The sequence below is a fragment of the Pogona vitticeps genome, chromosome 2 (genome assembly GCF_051106095.1).
Source record: "Pogona vitticeps strain Pit_001003342236 chromosome 2, PviZW2.1, whole genome shotgun sequence".
NCBI classification, from domain to species: Eukaryota; Metazoa; Chordata; class Lepidosauria; order Squamata; family Agamidae; genus Pogona; species Pogona vitticeps.
In genome coordinates this window covers 163,723,942-163,741,394 of record NC_135784.1, presented here as the reverse complement: position 1 = coordinate 163,741,394, position 17,453 = coordinate 163,723,942, and the positions used below count along the sequence as shown (strand labels likewise).

General features: G+C 43.6%; 1 protein-coding gene across 1 annotated transcript in view; it reads right to left on the bottom strand.

Annotated features, from left to right (window-relative positions):
• Nucleotides 1–14,538, bottom strand: part of TFCP2 (transcription factor CP2) — a 62,258-nt gene extending 47,720 nt beyond the window's left edge. The window contains exon 1 of the mRNA XM_020784537.3: nucleotides 13,963–14,538. Within this exon, the coding sequence (XP_020640196.1) occupies nucleotides 13,963–14,084 (122 nt within the window). The 5' untranslated portion in view covers nucleotides 14,085–14,538. The remainder of the gene's footprint in view (nucleotides 1–13,962) is intronic.
• Nucleotides 14,539–17,453: the final 2,915 nt, after the last annotated feature.

Below are 17,453 nucleotides of genomic sequence, written 5' to 3'. Positions count from 1 at the left end.
AGGAGAGATCTCAGTGGCGGCAAAAAGGAACTGAGGTAATTAACAGGACGGGTGGACCACGTGGGCTAGGGGGCGGTCCTTGATGAACGTATCATAAAGCTCTAGAATATTCCAGAGAGCTCTGCGCAAGCACAGATTAAACCCATTAGTGTGCATTCACAGAGACCACGAAAAAGAATCGGGAATTCACTGCCAAGCACACAGTGCATCACAGGCAGCTTAGATCATTTAATTGCATGGAACACACACATTTTACCATGCTATATTCATAATTGTGAGTTCTATTCGCCTCTCAAAATTGAAGTTCCTTGTCACTACCCCTTTCAGTGTATTCCTAAATCAGACATGTAGCTAGTTTCAAATCCTTATCTGCTTATTATAACTGAACACTACTTCCTGGTTCAGGCCGTCTCTTTACCTCCATACCCTCATTAAAAAAATGGCACAAATGTGAGTCAAACTGAACTAAACACCAGCTTCACACTGCTTATAACACATCTCAAATATGATCTGAATGCTAGCCTTAAGAAGGGTTGCACAATTGTCAATGTCAGGGGCACCCAAGGTAATTCTAGCCATATTTGTCTGGGAATGTGAGGTGGGAGAAAACACCCAAAAGCAAATAGGACTAGTCTCTTCAAGTTGACTGAGGGGAATGTCCTCATGCAGTTCAAGGTTTTTCCTTCCTGTCCATTTGTGAGCCCCATCATCCACCCAAGAATGAATCCTTGGTGTGGGAATAAGATTCCCTGTGGTTTTAGATGTATTTTATCATCAAATGCTGCCCACACTGTGCTCCCCAATATTGAATTTCCATCCATGTGTTTTGTGCTCCCCAGAACGGGCAGCAGCTCTATCAGTACTGATTAACACCAGAGACCACAACCCTTGTTTCTCAGATTTCAGTAAGGGGGGAAAAGCTGTAGTCCATCACCAGCTGTGACAGTCTGAGGCAATCCTGCCAGGGTCTTGGGCTTTAAAAGGAACATAAGAAATACCTTGCTGGATCAGACCAAAGGCCTCTCTAGACAGCTTTCTGTTCCCACAGTGGCCAACCGGGCACCTCTGGGAAACACAAAAGCAGGATGTGGAGTGGAGCAACATCTTCCTGCCAGTGTTCCTCACCAAATGAAATTAAAAGGTATGCACCTACCTCTGGAACTACCACTGACAACCCTAATCTTCCACAAATTTTTCTAATCACTTCAAAGCAAATCCAGCTACCTTTTATTGCTCATCACTAAACTCCAGAGCACTTACAAAGATTTCAAACAACACCCATTCCTCTCATAAAAAGAAGAAGAAAAAAACAAACAAAAAGGTTAGTGAAGCAGGATCAACCCTGGAGGGAAAAAGGAAGTGGATCAGACTTTACAAACTCTCAAGCCAGCCAATCATTAGAAAACATTGGCTATGAAGTAACCCAGTGTTCAAGCCACAAAAAGTTATTCCAGATGACACAGTGATGTTGGCAACAGAACAATAAGCTCCAAGATTGCAGAAGAAGGACCAGCACCTTATAACAAGAGGCTGGCTCTGCCACGGTCTGGATTTCCCAGAATTTGCAAACAGGACATATTTTAGCTTTACACTGAGCAATGCAATACTCCTGAGAGGAAGTTCAACTATCTGGATCAGTTTTCTGCCTCTGGAGCTATATAAGAATATAGTGAATATCAAGCAGCTTAAACTGACTGCTTCTGCATCACAACATAGCCCAGTTCATTCAGAAAGTTGCATAACACCTCAGGAAGGGGGGCACAACGTTTGTGAAGGGTCAGCGTATCCTTCAACTAAACTAGGCCTCCCAATGAGAGTAAAGAGCAATGTTCCCCCCACCCACCCACTTTTCACAGTTTGTCTCCCTTGTGCCTCAAGAACAGTCTCTGGATGAAGGAAACTCCCAATATATGAATAAGACTCTCAACAGGAGACTTGCATAAGTATTAGAATTTAACATCTGGTCAAGAGGCTCTCTGCCCCAGACAGTTTAGAATATCTATTAGCCACAGGTAAGATCTGGAAGTGGAAAAGGCCCAGGAATCCAGATCACAAGCCTAGAAATCCAGCTGGCAGAAGACTAATTTTTGTTGAATTTCCTACATGAAAAATATATAAAACTGACATGCCACAAAGCCTGTATTCCCAGCATCAATGTTCCCACCAAGCTGGATACACATGTGCATGCCCACGCCGCCACTTCCCTCCAAGCAGCGGTCTTCCTCCTCCATGCAGCGATCGCATTAGGTTCTGCTTGCGATGGAACCCAGCATGGGAGGGCGGAATCACACATGCATGCAGTTGCAGAGTGACGCACGAGAGAGGCATAAACCCACCCAGCGAAGCTGAAAACTAGAGGATACGTTGCCCAGCATTGCAGCATGGGCGGTTCCAAAACAATGTACATTGTTGCTTTAGAACTCAATGGAAAAACTGTGAGTTCCTAATCTATATAATTAGAATTCGACTAAACTAACGCTGAATTTTTCTTCAAACTGGGTGCTATGTAATTTTTAGCTGCCGTTATAAAAGTGTGGCTGGCTGGATAACTCAGTGAGTTAGATATTTGGCTGTGGACTCAAAGGTTGAGAGTTCAGTTCCCTCCTGTGTATCCTAGGGGAAAAGTCAGCACATTTAGTGTTTAGACAATCTGCACAATCCCAGAATGCCCCCAGAAGAAGGTGAGGGCAAACCACTTCTGAGTACTATATGAACCCTGAAAAAGGCTGCCACAAGTCAGAACTCACTTAACAGCACACAGTTATTATTAATAAAAGTACAGTGATAATACCTTTTCCTGTATGCTCTGAAACAGATAGGAACTGCAGTTTAGTCCCATTTGGATTCTTCCCATAGAGAATATTTCTGCTATGCTCTGTCTTAATTTTATTTGTCAGACCAAAATATATTATTTGAAGATAATGTAAGACTACTGCTATTAAACCGAGCAACTTTTAGCAGCCCCAGAAATGCCCACAGACTCTAACCCCACCACAAAAAAATAAACCTAATTCACCTATTTCTTGTACCATCCTAAAATTCACAGTCTATTCAGTATTCCTTGTCTCTTGCCTACTTAATATATTCCCCGAAGTGGCATCCATCCATTTTCTCTTCACAAACTTTAACTCAGTCACCATGGGTTCCCAACCTTTATAATGTATCTCTATTTCGAGATCCTCATATTTTCCTCTCTCACTAAGGGTACAATTACATTGACAAATAATACAGGAAATGCTCTGGGAGTGAGATAGTCAGATTCAGTATATTTTGTTGACTGCATGATGTACAAGTTAACACAAATCAGCCTGAAATCTTCCCCTCCAATCCTAATTTTTTTCTGCTTTGCCATTGGGGCTTCTCCTTTTATATACCTGTATATATAAAGTGAATACAATCACATTGGCTCAGGCAATGTGATCACTTGAGCTGGTGTGGCCATTCTATTTGAAGCCATTCTACTTGACTACAACAGTAGTGAGACTAGCAAGAAAGAAACTGGCTGCCATTTCAATCCCCTCCTCCTGAAACCCAGTGGCTGGGTCTACTTGTTTTCCTCTTACTTCCCAGTTTCTTTCATTATGTTGTGTTTTTTAAAGGCTTCCCATTCTAGCGCTGGGGCACCTAGATCAATTGGAGAGGGAAGAGCAAGGCATCAATGGAGAAAGGAAGACATTATCTGTCAGCCTTGTTTGTAGCTTGTTCAGGCAGCCCTAACTGTTCCTCCTGCAAAGCTACCTTAACAAGCTGCAAACATCGCAGTTTGCCAATTTCCTTTCTTTCTCTGTTCTCCTGTATAGCTAGCTAAAGTGAATTCACCCCCAGAACCTCAAGTACCCAGGTGTGACTTTTTGGTGGATTCATTCACATTTTTCCTGCTGTGTAGTCTGACTCTGAATTTAAAAGCCTCTGCCTCACCTCATGTTTTTTAACATTAGGATAGCCAGGCAAGGCATTTGGATGCTTTTGAACCTACACGGCAAAAACCTTGCTGAAAAGAACTCACAGAAATGGGCACTAGAAACCTCAGTATGCTGTCTTCACAGTTGCCTATGTATTATTAGAGTCTTAAAGGGTGGATTTGTAACAATGCTCTCTCTTTTCCCAAACTGTTAAGACTATCTGCCTACAAATCCTATCCAGACAACAAAAAGGTGCTTCTGAAAACTGGGGAAGTGTTGGATTTCCTTTTCCAAAACTGTCGCCATGATGCAAATGCCGTGACCTGACACAAGTAGTGTCACACATCCATGAAGCAAAGCTGTCTCTAATATCAAGGATTACTGTGTTATTATATTAAGAAAAATAATAACCCCCACATAGCAAAGGCAACTCACCATTGCTGTGTGGGGTGGCAAGGCCTTCAAGAACCCTCACAATCTCTGCTTTTGTCATCATAACTGGAGGAAAAGGGAAATTTAACCTTCTCAGTACCACTGCGCTTCAGTGCCACAAAATTCCCAAAAGGTCGGGCACACACGTCATCCATGTATAATAAAAATGTTAACCATTTGTAGAGAAGATTAAAAAGCTAAACTCAGCTAAACATAACCATCGTTCTGAATTAGCAACAGCAGTGGAAATCCTTAATGATGCGAGATAACAAAAGAGACAGCCATTCCAAAGTTACCTGAAACCTAATCTAGGTCACAAACAGTACTAAATCCTCCATCTCCTCACAACAAAGCATGCCTTTAAGAGATACCATCAGGGGTCAAAAGGAGTTAAAGATGTTCAGTATTAACTACTGTGTGTTTTCATGAATTTTTTTTAAAGGATTCTGCATACAGAAGAATTTACTTAGGATTTGCTGTAAAATGCAGAAATCAGATTCTCCGCTTTTGGTTTCTGAAGAGACATCAGTGCCTCAACCCCACATCATGAACTGCACATTTTTCAAACATCATCATAAGGAGTAAAAGCAAGAAGCTCTAGATTTTTCCTGAGGAAAAGGACCAGCTTTTAAATCGAAAGATTTAAACAAGAGTAAGAAATTCAAACAAAAAAGTTCAGCGGGTTAACTGAATACAAAGTTCCGTACCTATTTTTTAAAAAATGGAAAATAAACTGGAGTGCTGCACAATCCCTTCTATTAATTGAATTCAAGGAGCAAGTACAGAGAACAGAGAAGAAAAGGAACATTTGCCTCAGTGGAGACCAGGATAACCACAAACGAAGCTCCTAAGCGACCCATAAAAGAAAGAAGAGGTCTTTCTCAAAGATGAAGATCTGCACACATTAATTTTTTTAAAAAATTCACTGAACAATTTCTTAGTGATTTGTTCTAAAAGCAACGAGCTAAAAGCAGCTTCTTACGTGACTGAGAAATAAGCACTAAGTCAAATATTAAAAGCAAGAATCACCTGAAAGCACCCTTCCAAATCTGACCCTTATCTAATCGTGAAAATGCGTATCTCCTGATTTTCATAACCTCTTCTGTCTCTGCTGGCACTGAAGCTCCATTCCTGAAATCTACAAGTCCTTCTGCTTGCTTCCCAAAGTCCAGCAGGGACGCCTCATATGCTGCCAAGCTTTGAATTGCAGCCAGGATGCCTAGAAATGTTTCTCTATCATTAAATAGAAGCAAGGATTGGGAGACGGCTGGATTTCAAGCTAGATGCCACTTTCTGCAGTTGTATGGCATAACTATCAGAATTTGTGCTCTGTATTTCACTGCATTTCGAAACAGCTTTCCAACGGCATGGGGTTTCTTCTTCACAAAGAAAGCGGGCCATTGATCACTGTAACTGAATATAACCAAATAAAATCTCCAAGATCAAAGGTTATGGCTACATTGCCACAGAACCTCAGCTGTCTGATAATGCAGCAGTCCCCAACCTTTTAGGGACAGACCAGCTGAGCCTCCGAGGAAGGCAGCCCCCTCCTGCAGGTGCTCTCTCTCTCTCTCTCTCTCTCTCTCTCTCTCTCTCAGGCGCATGAGTGAAGCAGTGGGGGAGCACCCGCCTGCCAGCACCGGCGTGAGTGCTCCCCCACCCCTTCGCGCATGCGCAGGGGCGCCTACATGCCTGCCCACCCCTTTGTGTGGGCATGCGGGCACTCATGCACATGCGTGAAGGGGTGGGAGAGCGTTCATGCCGGCACTGGCACGTGCACAAAGCAGCTGTAGGGAGGGGAGTGCGTGCGGGGGGGCATGAGGTCTGTCTTCGCAGACCAGTCTGGCTCAGACCGCGGACCGGGGGGGGGGGTTGACGACCTCTGCATATAGCCCATTCATTTCCATTTCCCTCCCTCCCTCTCTCTCACACACACCCTAGCTAACAAACCCATAAAGTTATGCTTAGCACATTGTCCAAATCTTTTACAAGAGAAGCAGGCAAATAAACATTCATTTTTGTTTTAAAACCCCTGGACTATAAAGGAAAAAACAAGGCATTATACATGGTTCAGATGACATGCTGACCAAACCACTTCGGGTTTGTTTTCAGTGGTTCCCAAGCTTGGGTTCCCTGATGTTCTTGGACTACAACTCCCAGAAATCCTGGTCAGCCCAGCTGGTAGTGAAGGCTTCTGGGAGTTTTAATCCAAGAATATCTAGGGAACCAAGCTTGGGAACCAGGTCAGCCTGTAGGAGGGGTTAAGAGGGAACCATCTAACACAGTGGTCCCCAACCTTGGGCCTCCAGATGTTCTTGGACTACAACTCCCAGAAATCCTTGCTAGCAGAGGTGGTGGTGAAGGCTTCTGGGAGTTGTAGTCAAAGAACATCTGGAAGCCCAAGGTTGGGGACCACTGATCTAACATACCATTTGTCTCAGGGGAGGGGCAAACAAAGAGAATCCTATCCTGCTTCTTAAGCTACTCATGGTCTTCTCTAAAATATCTGCAGGGAAGCCAGCATTCTGGATAACAGAAACTTTTTGTTTCTTTTGATAAATTTAGACCTCTCCTTTATATTTGAGGATGCCCAAAGCAACTAAGAATGTAAAGTCTAAAAACAAACAAAACAATAATAAATCTTCTAACACTAGCCAAGAGATAGATAAAAGCCACAACATAAGCCACATACATTTGAAGCATGTAAAAAAATTGTGAGCCTTCGAGATGTAAAAATCATGTAAGAAAATGTTAGACAAATTACTTAAACAGAGTGATCCATAATCTGTTGACTCAAGCCCTTCTTACCTCTCACTTCATGTAATATTCAGACCATCAAAGTCATGGGCTCCCAAATTTGGATCCTCGTATTTTTTCAACTTCCAGAAGCCCTAGTCAACCTGCACAATGATGGGTGGTGCCCTCTGGGGCTTACAGCCTAACATTTGGATATTTGAGTTTGGAAATCATTGACTAAGATCAAGGTGGTCAATTCTAGCTCTTCAGATACTTTTGTGCTGCAATTCCCATAACCCTAAACATTTTCTATGCTGGTTAAGGCAGACAGAAGATAAAGGATCAAACAATATGAACAGCCACAGGTATCACCCCCTAATCTAAATGGGCCGAGTAATCCAGTGTGTATATTACAGAAAATTAAAACCACTTATCTCTTAAAATGTGTTTCTTTCTTTGGGGGGATGTTTATTTACTAAAATGTAATGGCATTTTATGAAACAAAAGTGTATGGATGAAGTAAATACACCAGCAGAGATTAATAATTCAAGGAAGGAATTAGGTATGTCATACACCTGCACAACGCTATTAAAATCTTTTGACTTTAAGAAAACACAATGTTCATACCTACTACACCAACAACTAGAGACGGGCATGAACCACTAGTTCTGTGGTTCGAGTGGTTAGTTTCCCAGCCAAACAGCTGATCCGTGGTTCAGCTTTGCCCCTCCAGTGGGCACCTGTTGAGCAGCAGCACTTGGAGGAGTCAGGGCAGGGTACTACTATTAAATGGTCAAAGAACTGCAGATCAGCTGTTTGGCTAGGAAAAAGTACCAGGGCGAATCAGTGGCTTGTGCCCATCTCTACCAACAACCCTGCAGCCCAAGCTTGTGTCAAGCTTTCCTCATTGTCACACTGCAACCAAGAAAATGAATGGCTAGTAATTCTTTAAAAGTCATTAACACAAGGACTGTGTGGTACTAGGAACAGGCCTCAGAAGCAACAAGGAATACTTTTTTCCCTAACAAGCACATAAAATTGCACAAATACATACCATGATACAGAGAACGCCCAAACCTAGCCTACAAAATGTACAAGCATTTCAAGGCCAAGATAAAGCAAAGAACAAATAGAGGCAGATGTTTATTTAAAAATACATGTCTCCCATCCACTTTCTCCTAGTAAAGTCTTCAACCTATTTATCAACCAATCCCATTTTATCTGTTTTATCAGCTGCATAGGGGGACAGTCAATAGCACAAGGTCATTTTGCAAGTTAGGAGCAGACGTGCCTCCATGTTATCAATATCAAGGGAAAGAGTCTTCGATATACAGTAATGCAGATTTTTAGAAGGCACCAGCAATATTTACAGCCACTCCCTCATAGATGTATTTCTGTGTGTAGCTACAAACAATAGCCTTTGAGGCTGACGCAGAAACTTCAGGTGGTGCAGAATGCAGTGGCCAGACGCCTTACTGGAGTGAGAAAATACCAACATATCTCTCCTACTCTGGCCATGCTGCACTGGCTGCCCATCTGTTTCCGCATTGACTTCAAAGTTCTAATGCTCACTTTATAAGGCCCTAAACAGTTTAGGACATCGATATCTGGCGAAACGCCTGCTCCCACCAAGATCTACCCGGATCACATGAGCAAGCCAGGAGGTGAGGCTGAGGAGCCTGACACCGAGGGAGGCCTGGAGGGAAAAGACACGAAACTGGGCCTTCTCGCCGGTGGCTCCTCACCTCTGGAATAACCTCCCACCGGAGATTCGCGAGGCCCCTACGCTGGGTACTTTTAAAAGCCAAGTGAAAACATGGATGTTCATCCAGGCCTTCCCTCCTATCAGCTCTTGATTCTCTTTTCTTTCCCCTATTTATTATTTTATTTTATTTTTACATCTTAGGCACTGTATCTATTATGTATTATATTATAATGTTTGTACTGATTTAATGTACTGTACATATTTTATGTTGGAAGCTGCCCAGAATGGTAGAATCTACCAGATGGGCAGGATATAAATCAAATAAATAAATAAATAAATATGCTAACATTATTCACTTAAAAGGCATTTGTTGCAATAAATTGAAAGGTCCCCAACAAATTTCTGGAGTATATAGATGCAACATTGTTGAAAGCAGGCCTCTGGGATTCATACAGAGTCTTCTTTAATACCATTAACAAACTTGCAGGCAGAACTCAATAAAATTGGCTCTCAACCAGCATAATCAGTAGCACTCAATGGGACTGAGTTGAAAAGGAAGGGGATGGAATTGGTGAAATTAAGAACAGTAGATGCTGTAGTCTGAGTAGTAATTTATAATCTCAACCACAGATGGCCAGAAATAGATTGGGCTCTATTGATAGATCTCTGGGGAACTTTTCATGAGATCCGTAATAGGTCTGTACTTCCCAACTATTAAGCAATTGCTGCAATACTAAGTCTTTGACAACAGAAACAGAGAAAATTTGGAAAGGCAAGAACTGCCACCTCTAAATGAAAAAGCCAGGATCTCTGTTCTGGTAATGAAAATTGTTGTGAGCCGCCCAGAGACCTCTGGGTAGATTGGGCGGCATAGAAATTAAAATACATAAATAAATAAAATGAATTCCTAGACTAATTATGTGCACAGATATACTGTACGTGTTAATTCTAAGTGTATATCTACCTCACACAATGAATCACTGTATGCAAACATTTGATCCTCATTGGTACATTTTGGGAGATCTACTAGAAAAGGCAGATCCTGATATCTGCCCACATTTAATCTATACAGCCCCTCTTCTTCAACTGTTAGCTGTTATACATATAAGACAGTTCTTGACTAAGCTTTTCTTCAGAAATCCTGCAAGTCTTGCAACCCCATCCTGCTAATCCAAAGGTAGAGCAGAACTGGTCTCGATGTGAAGCAAACAAGTAAATCAGGAGAGAAAAATGACAGGGAGGACCAGGCAGCCTTCAACAGGGATCTGCAGTTGCTAGTGGTATCTATACAAAAATATAGGTCTGGACAAATGTTGTGTCCGCCAGTGGATGAACCCTGCCCTAAAGAGCATTTAAGTCATTGCTCTTAGCCTGGGAGAATACACAGTGAAGTTAAGGGAGAGAAGGCTCAAAGAACAGTGACTGCCCAGAGCTTGGAAAAGTTACTTTCTAGAATATAATTCACTGAACTACCCAGCTACCATGGCCATCATCATGCTGGCTGTGCTGTGCTTGGACTTGCCATCCAAAAGAAAAAAACAAAAACAAATAGACACAAAAACAAACACAAACAAACCCTAATGTTTCCAAGCTCTGGATTGTAGTAATAGGAAAGAAAATACAAAAGCTAACCAAGTCAAACCAGAAAATGTTCCTCTTTGTGACTATCTCTGAAACCCAAAGTACATGAAAGTGAGGAACTTTCCTTTTGCTCATGGTGCCACAAGGTGCATTTAAACACCCTGCCAGTGTCCAAGCACTAGGCTCTAAATGAAATCTCAGGGCTCTTTTTCTATTGTCCGTAACTATGTCAACAGAATTTAATGAGCTGTATTGCTGGATTACACAACTTTACCAGCATCACTAAGAGGAAATATCACCTGTGCTTGCCATCCATTAAGTCTGTCTCCGTCTGGAAAGTGCTGCTCACAGGGTTTTTTTTGTCATCATTGTTCCCCCCCCCCCCCTTTTCTGCAGTGCTTCAGTCTCTGCTAATGAAACTACAAATGCCTGTCTTATCATGGAATAATCAGAGGAAGAAAGTATCTAAAAGTTACTGTCTCCTCTCCACTCATGCAGGACAATCCCAAACATCTAATTCCAATTTAGTCACGAACCATAATTGACCAGTTTATCTAAGCTCCCAAACGATGGTTTGCACTTACCGAGAAGCCTCAGTTTGATACGAGCACAAATTACAGTGTGGTGGTTTAGCCAAAGAGGTAAACTTATGGTTTGTCATTAAGCAGAACTAGAAAACTGGCACACTGCACAAAGGGGTAGGGGGGGGGGCAGTGTGTCAGCGCAAGAAACTTCAGGTCTCATTTTTGTCCTTTCACACCATGGCTACATCTGAACAATCTCAACGGCAGATGTGCAACCTTAGGGACATAAACATTCTCAGACTGACATTTTCAAGGTCTGGAAAACAGCACCAGTTAGGGTGGAGCCTGCTACTGTACAGTACTTTTATGCTGAATTCACCTGAGTAGATTGTAAACAGTCTAAAAGAGAAAACAAGGTGGGTAGAAGAGGAAGACAGCTTCTTTAGACGTGTCCCTACCCATACTGAAGAACTCCATCAGCTCTGAAGCTAAGAACCCTTGTAAAAATCTTTTTCATCACCATGAAACCTAAAAAGACTGCATACACAAATATATATTAAAAACTGAGTTCTCACAGAGTTCTGTATTAACAGAAGTTCCTTTAAATGGTTTCACAGGCATTACATGGTGGATGGAACTCGGACAAGCCACTTGCACAAGTTCTTACGCACTTCTGCCCAACTTCTGAAAAAAACTGATTTGTAAAGTTAATCTGGTATGCGTATAATCTTGTGGTCCACAATGTGATATCCTTAGTTAGCATCATGCCTCCAAAGATATGTGGCTCAGCACCAGTAACACCAACTCCCCCAACCATTTTCCCCATTTATTAACAGGCAGCCTCTATACTTCCTCCATAGTCCAAATTGGCCATTCTCAAGTTTATGTTAGCACAAGAGATGGGAAATGCTTTTCTTTTCTTTTTTGGACACCTCCCATAATCACATTGCCAACCTGGCTATTGGGCTATAGTTTAAAAAGTAAGGTTTCCCATTTCTGGGTGGGCATGGGTTTTCAGATTCCCATTTTAAATCAGCATCATCCTGCTGTTTCTACAAAAATCATTGTTAAGGAGATGCACCCTTTGAGGGCAGTTTATTCTGCCTTTACAGTGACTGATTAATCCAAGCAACTACACTGTAAACACATAGGGTGACTTACTCATCCCAAGGTGCATATGACTCAAAGAGGATAAGAATCCAAAAGTTAACCCACAAGGAGATTCAACATGCAATTTTTTACTAAAGCTGAATAGTTTGAGTACACAGGGGCCTTTAATATTATAGTTTTTTGCTCATGGCATAGCAGTAAACTGCAGAAGACAGAATAGGAATGCCATCCAAAGATAAGAAAGCCATTTGGGAAAATAGTTAGTATACTCAGTTCAGAACAGGGAAACTGGCACAGATCTCTTTAACTGCCTGTTCTCACATTTGAGTAGAAAGCGAGTTGAACAGAGTAACACCACTACAAAACGGGACTTCTTTGTACTAAACTGATAGGAAGCTCTGCTATATTTCTCATTACTTGGAGAGACAGTTGTGTTGGTTTGAATTCAAGATTTCATATCAGCCCTTTAATTTTAGAGCTCCTTAATGAAAGATGTGAAATTGGCTCTTTTGTTATTTTCCTTCAGACCAGCTACAGAGACTCTTTTGTTCTATCAGACTTTTAATGCTATGTAACATTTAGTGATACTCTTTCATTTTAATGATATCCTCAAATTTCATTCTATGTATGTCTGGCTTTTTGCTCCTGGCTGAAATCCTGTTGTTTAGCATAATACATTGCAATTAGAGTAGGCCATTGAATCTCTGGGAATCTGGGGAGCCAGCTCCTTTGTAAGTTTCATTGATTCAACAGGCTTACTCTAGTTGTGACTTACTATACAAAGCAACAGGATTTCAGCCCATGTTTCTAATAACCCCTTTTTAAGATAGAACATTTCACATGCCTGGTAGGCAGAGAGTGCCAGCTGTAACAATTAAAGAAACAAACAGAAGATCCAGAGTATTAAGGCTAGATTTGGGCATTCCAAATTAACATGTGGTCCAGCTAAAGAACACAGGGTGCCTATCCTTTCTTAAATGAAACCTGTCTATTCAAGCTGGCAGCTGGCATGGCTGCAGCTTACAGGAAGCAGTTGAAAGTATTGTGAAAACAGGCAGATACTGAGAGTAAAACTGTTAGTTCCAATATACAGCCACTGAATGAATGAATCTTACTATGTCACACTCACGTAAAAGCTCCATTGGTTCAAAGGAGTTATTCTGTTGAGTCTAATAAATGGATCTAGCCCACAATGTTTACCACAAATAGAAAGATTATATGAATTATCACTCTGTTAACCAATGGGTGTTACTGAAAAGACACCAAATGATTAGATACTCTCAATATATGTAGAATCTCAACAATATATGCTCTTTAAAGCAAAGAAATCTATTGCTAAAAAGTGTACACAAGCCAGAGTACCATAAGTTAACAACTCTAAAAAAATTAAACTTTATTTCATTAACAAGCTTGGATTATTATTCTAACATAAACAACATGTTAGAAATTAAAATGTGCAAGATAGTGTTTGATCAACTAAAGTTCAAGCTCAAGGTTCCGGAATTTACAAGGCCATTCTGCTCAGAGTTTTATCAAGCAACAAGATAAAATTTTCATTTCATGTTGCATCAAGATCCACTGACTGAGACAGGATTGGGCCTGAGTGACAGACCAACATACTGCAACACCCCTTCACCCACTTTAGAGAAATACAGCACAAGCTTTCACGCCCTCACACAAACGGGCAGCAGATGTACAAATGGGAAACAGCAAAGGTCCGTTATTACAGAGAGGCTGAAGGATTAGACGCAGCACTTAATTCAGTAGAACCCTACCTATGTCAGGAAAACAACAATGGTCATTTGTGGCAACTACACCCAAGGCAGCCAACCTCCAGCTGAAAGTGGCACAAGACAATATGCCATTCGCTTTATTAAATTGCCCAGAGCTTGGTGATTTCGCCATGCATGCTGCTATTTCCACCAGCTATGGCTCTATAAACAACCAGGCAGAAACAGTTTCCCTTCCTTACCTCATGCTGTAAGCACCAGCGCCCAGCTCTTGTCCAATGCCAGAGAGGCTGGCATCGAAATCCTGAACGAGGCCCGACTCGATGACTTCATCAGCTAGAGGTAGCTTCAAAGCCCAAGCCATTTTCTCACGATTCCTCAACAACTAGCTGGCTGGCTTAGGGGACAAAGCAGAAACCTCCTCCAGAACATTCAGTGCACACCAAGGTCTGCCCAGCAGGTCCTCAGGCACCAAGACTCATCCCTGGGGCAAACCATTTAAGCCAACAAGGGCCACATATAGAGGACCCTCTCCTTTCCAAAGGCCAAGTGCCCCTCTCCCAGCTCCAAATGGTGCAGCCTTTTCCCGTGGGCGCCTTCTCTCCACTGCCAAGCACTGACTCTGATCCACAATGCCCCCCACCTCCTGCACGCCCACTTTCCCCCCCCCAGCGACCACAAACTAACTTTTCTCAAGGACCCACACCCTTCCAGTGAGTGCACACGTATATATGTGTGTGCGTGGAGGGAGCCCTTACCTCCAAGACCTCCCTCCTGAGCGGGGCTCCCCTAACTCGATGCCAAAGGGCACTCTGCCCACTTTCAAAAACCCTGAAGCAACCCAGGTTCCCTGGGTTTCCCCCCACTCCGACCCCCCGTACACACACCTCAAGTAACGCCCTACTGACTGCACCCTGACTTCTCAAAGCCCCCCTTCCCAAAGGAGGGCGGCGCCCCCCCCAAACCCCTTCCCGAATAACCCCCCCTTGATACGCGTAGCCCCCAACACGCCTTCCTCTCACACCCGAGGAGACCCGCCTCCTGAGGGGAAGGGAACCCCCCCCCCCCGGGGAAGCGGAGCCACCCAAGGCAGGCACCAATCCCTCCTCGCCCGGCCCCTGCGATGCCAAGAAGCCACCCACGCTCCCCGGGCGCCAGAGCCGCCAATGCCCACGAGTGCCCCTCTTCCCCCCCCTCTCCCGCCGCCGACCCCCCCCCCCCGCCCTCCGGGCCACTCTCGCCCACCGCCCGGGCAGGGCAGGCCACGCTCCGGTCTAGAGACGGACGCGGAACCTGCCCTCGGCTCGCGCCCCGCGCCTCGGCTGCCCCCCTCGGCTCGCGCCCTCCTCAATATGGAGGCGGGAGGGAGCGAGAGACAACTCCGCTACATGCAGCTGCCCAGCCGGGCAAGCGCGCCGAGCTCTTTCTCCGCCCCCTGGCTCCCGACGCCAATGGCAGCTCCCCTTCCCGCCTCCCGCTTCTCCCTCCGCCAATGGGGATGTGGACGTGGAGACTCCTCGCCGGCCCCATAGGCTAAAACTCAGCCTGGGCGGGCGAGGCAAAGAAAAGCGAGGGCGGGTGTTCGTCGGGTAAAAGGGGGAGAGGCGGGGGCGTGCGAGTTCTGCGGGGTGGTTTGAAAAGGCGGGCGCTTGCTCCCACTTCCCCGGGTCCGGGTCCCTTGGAGGGTTGACGTGTAGGCTCTCCGTCCCTTGGGTGTTGACTCGGGAGTCAGCCCGGTACGGTTCAGTGGGAGCTACACGCGGGTGGGGCCTGCGTCGGATTGCAGCCTTTAGATAGCCAGGCACGATGCATATACATCCATGTGCATCATTTAGAGCTGCGTCCTGGCACGGGTAATCGAAAGTCATCCTCTTTATTTCAGACGTGCGCCTAAGGCTTTCATTCCGTGCAGTATCTGTGAAGACTTTCATCCATCAACTACCAAATGCACCACTTAGATTGTGTGAATGGCAGGAGGCGGCTCAGGAGCAGGTTCAGAAATGCTCCTCTTGTCACTTGATTCCTATGCATTTTGATCGCGGCTCAGTTGATCCCAGTAAAAGAGGCTGTTGTACTGTATCACCCATCTAAGGTGATAACAAAAGTTCGGCCTGTACCTAACAGTCGTTAGTGGATGTTGTACAATCCAGATTAACAGAACAATCTTGCACATGTAGTCTTAGAAATAAATCCCACCGTGATCAGTTGGTCATGCTCTGGTCTACCCAGATATCTGATCTATGGTATGTCGCCCACCAAATGAGGAGTTTTAGTTTAACATAGAACTGTTGGGATCAAAAAGCATTATGGTAGTTGTCTTGGGGTTATCTGGAACATCCACCTGTGGCTCTTTTGGGGTGAATCTATGATTTGCATGCCAAAATCCAACATTCAGGGTGCTTCTCTGTTAGGTTTTTCTTGTATGCTTTCCCACTCAGGGTTCAGATGATGTCTTCCACTTTTAACTCTCTCATGTTTTCCCAACTCTTCAAAGCATTTTTTGGTAGAGGAAAAGACCACCCCCACCCCCCATGGCTTGGAGCCTTCCATCAAGAAGCATCCTCATTGCTTCTGTGTGCCTGGAAAATCGCTGCCAATCAGAGTTGATAATGGAATATATCTGACTAGTTCTGTAGTTCCCAAGTTTGGGTCCCCAGATGCTTGATGGGCTTTCATTTAGAAGTTGCACAACAAAAACCTTGTCTAGAATTGCCCATTTTCCTTCTATTATGATTTTTACCTTGCATAATATTTTGCACTTTATATATGTCTGGAAAACTTTAATTCAAAACATGCCTAAAATAAACTCAACAGTGTTCTGGACAACTTTCAAAGGCCACTGGAGTAAATACAGTATGCATCTCTCTGTATATGTGTTTTTCAATTTACTCCTGTTTCTTTACAATGCGACTAAATACATACATACTCAGAAGTGAATTTGGTTACTTCCAGGTAAGGGCCTATAGGATTACTGCTTAAACTGGTTACAATTATCACATTGATGATTCCTTTTTACAAAGGGCAAAAAGTGTTTTGTTTTTTTAAAAGCATACCTGTGTCTGCATTCAGTGGTGAACTCAGCTAAACTTTTTTGTTCTTATTGTTCCTCTCTTACAGAAGGCTCAGCATATCACAGTTATGCTGACGTCGGATACAGTACCTTTGAACACAACTGTGGTGCTGACCTGGAGACTCTTAACCCCTTTCCCCCCCCCTTGGTAGGAAGACCAGCAGGTTTTCTCCTGGAGCTGGCATGAATGCCACTGGCTGTTTTGTTTGGATGAGGGAGGCACAAGGGGGAAAATATCCCCCACCCCCAGGGCTAAGCAAAGGTCCACAATCAATACTAGCAGCACTTGAGGTTCATAGCCCAGGTGATGTGCGCTAAGGAAAGTTAAACTGGAAACACGCATGTGTGCTGAGTCACACTAGAAGACAATATTTAGCATTTGTGTAGCCTCGTTAAAGCAGTCCTAGTGCTACTGGACATAATGGTATTATGAGGGAAGCATTTTTAGATGACAGTGTGCATTACTTCACTGACTTCTATTACCTGCAAGATTTATGTTCTTTATATCCTGGGGAGAAGGGCCAGGAGAGAGACTCAGCCAGATTACTGACAAGGAGACCGTACACCAGTTTTTTAGTTCAAGCACTATTCATGTGACATTTATTGCTTTTCATTCATTTAAAATGTAAGACAAAGGTATCAAGAGGCCTCTTTCACACTTCA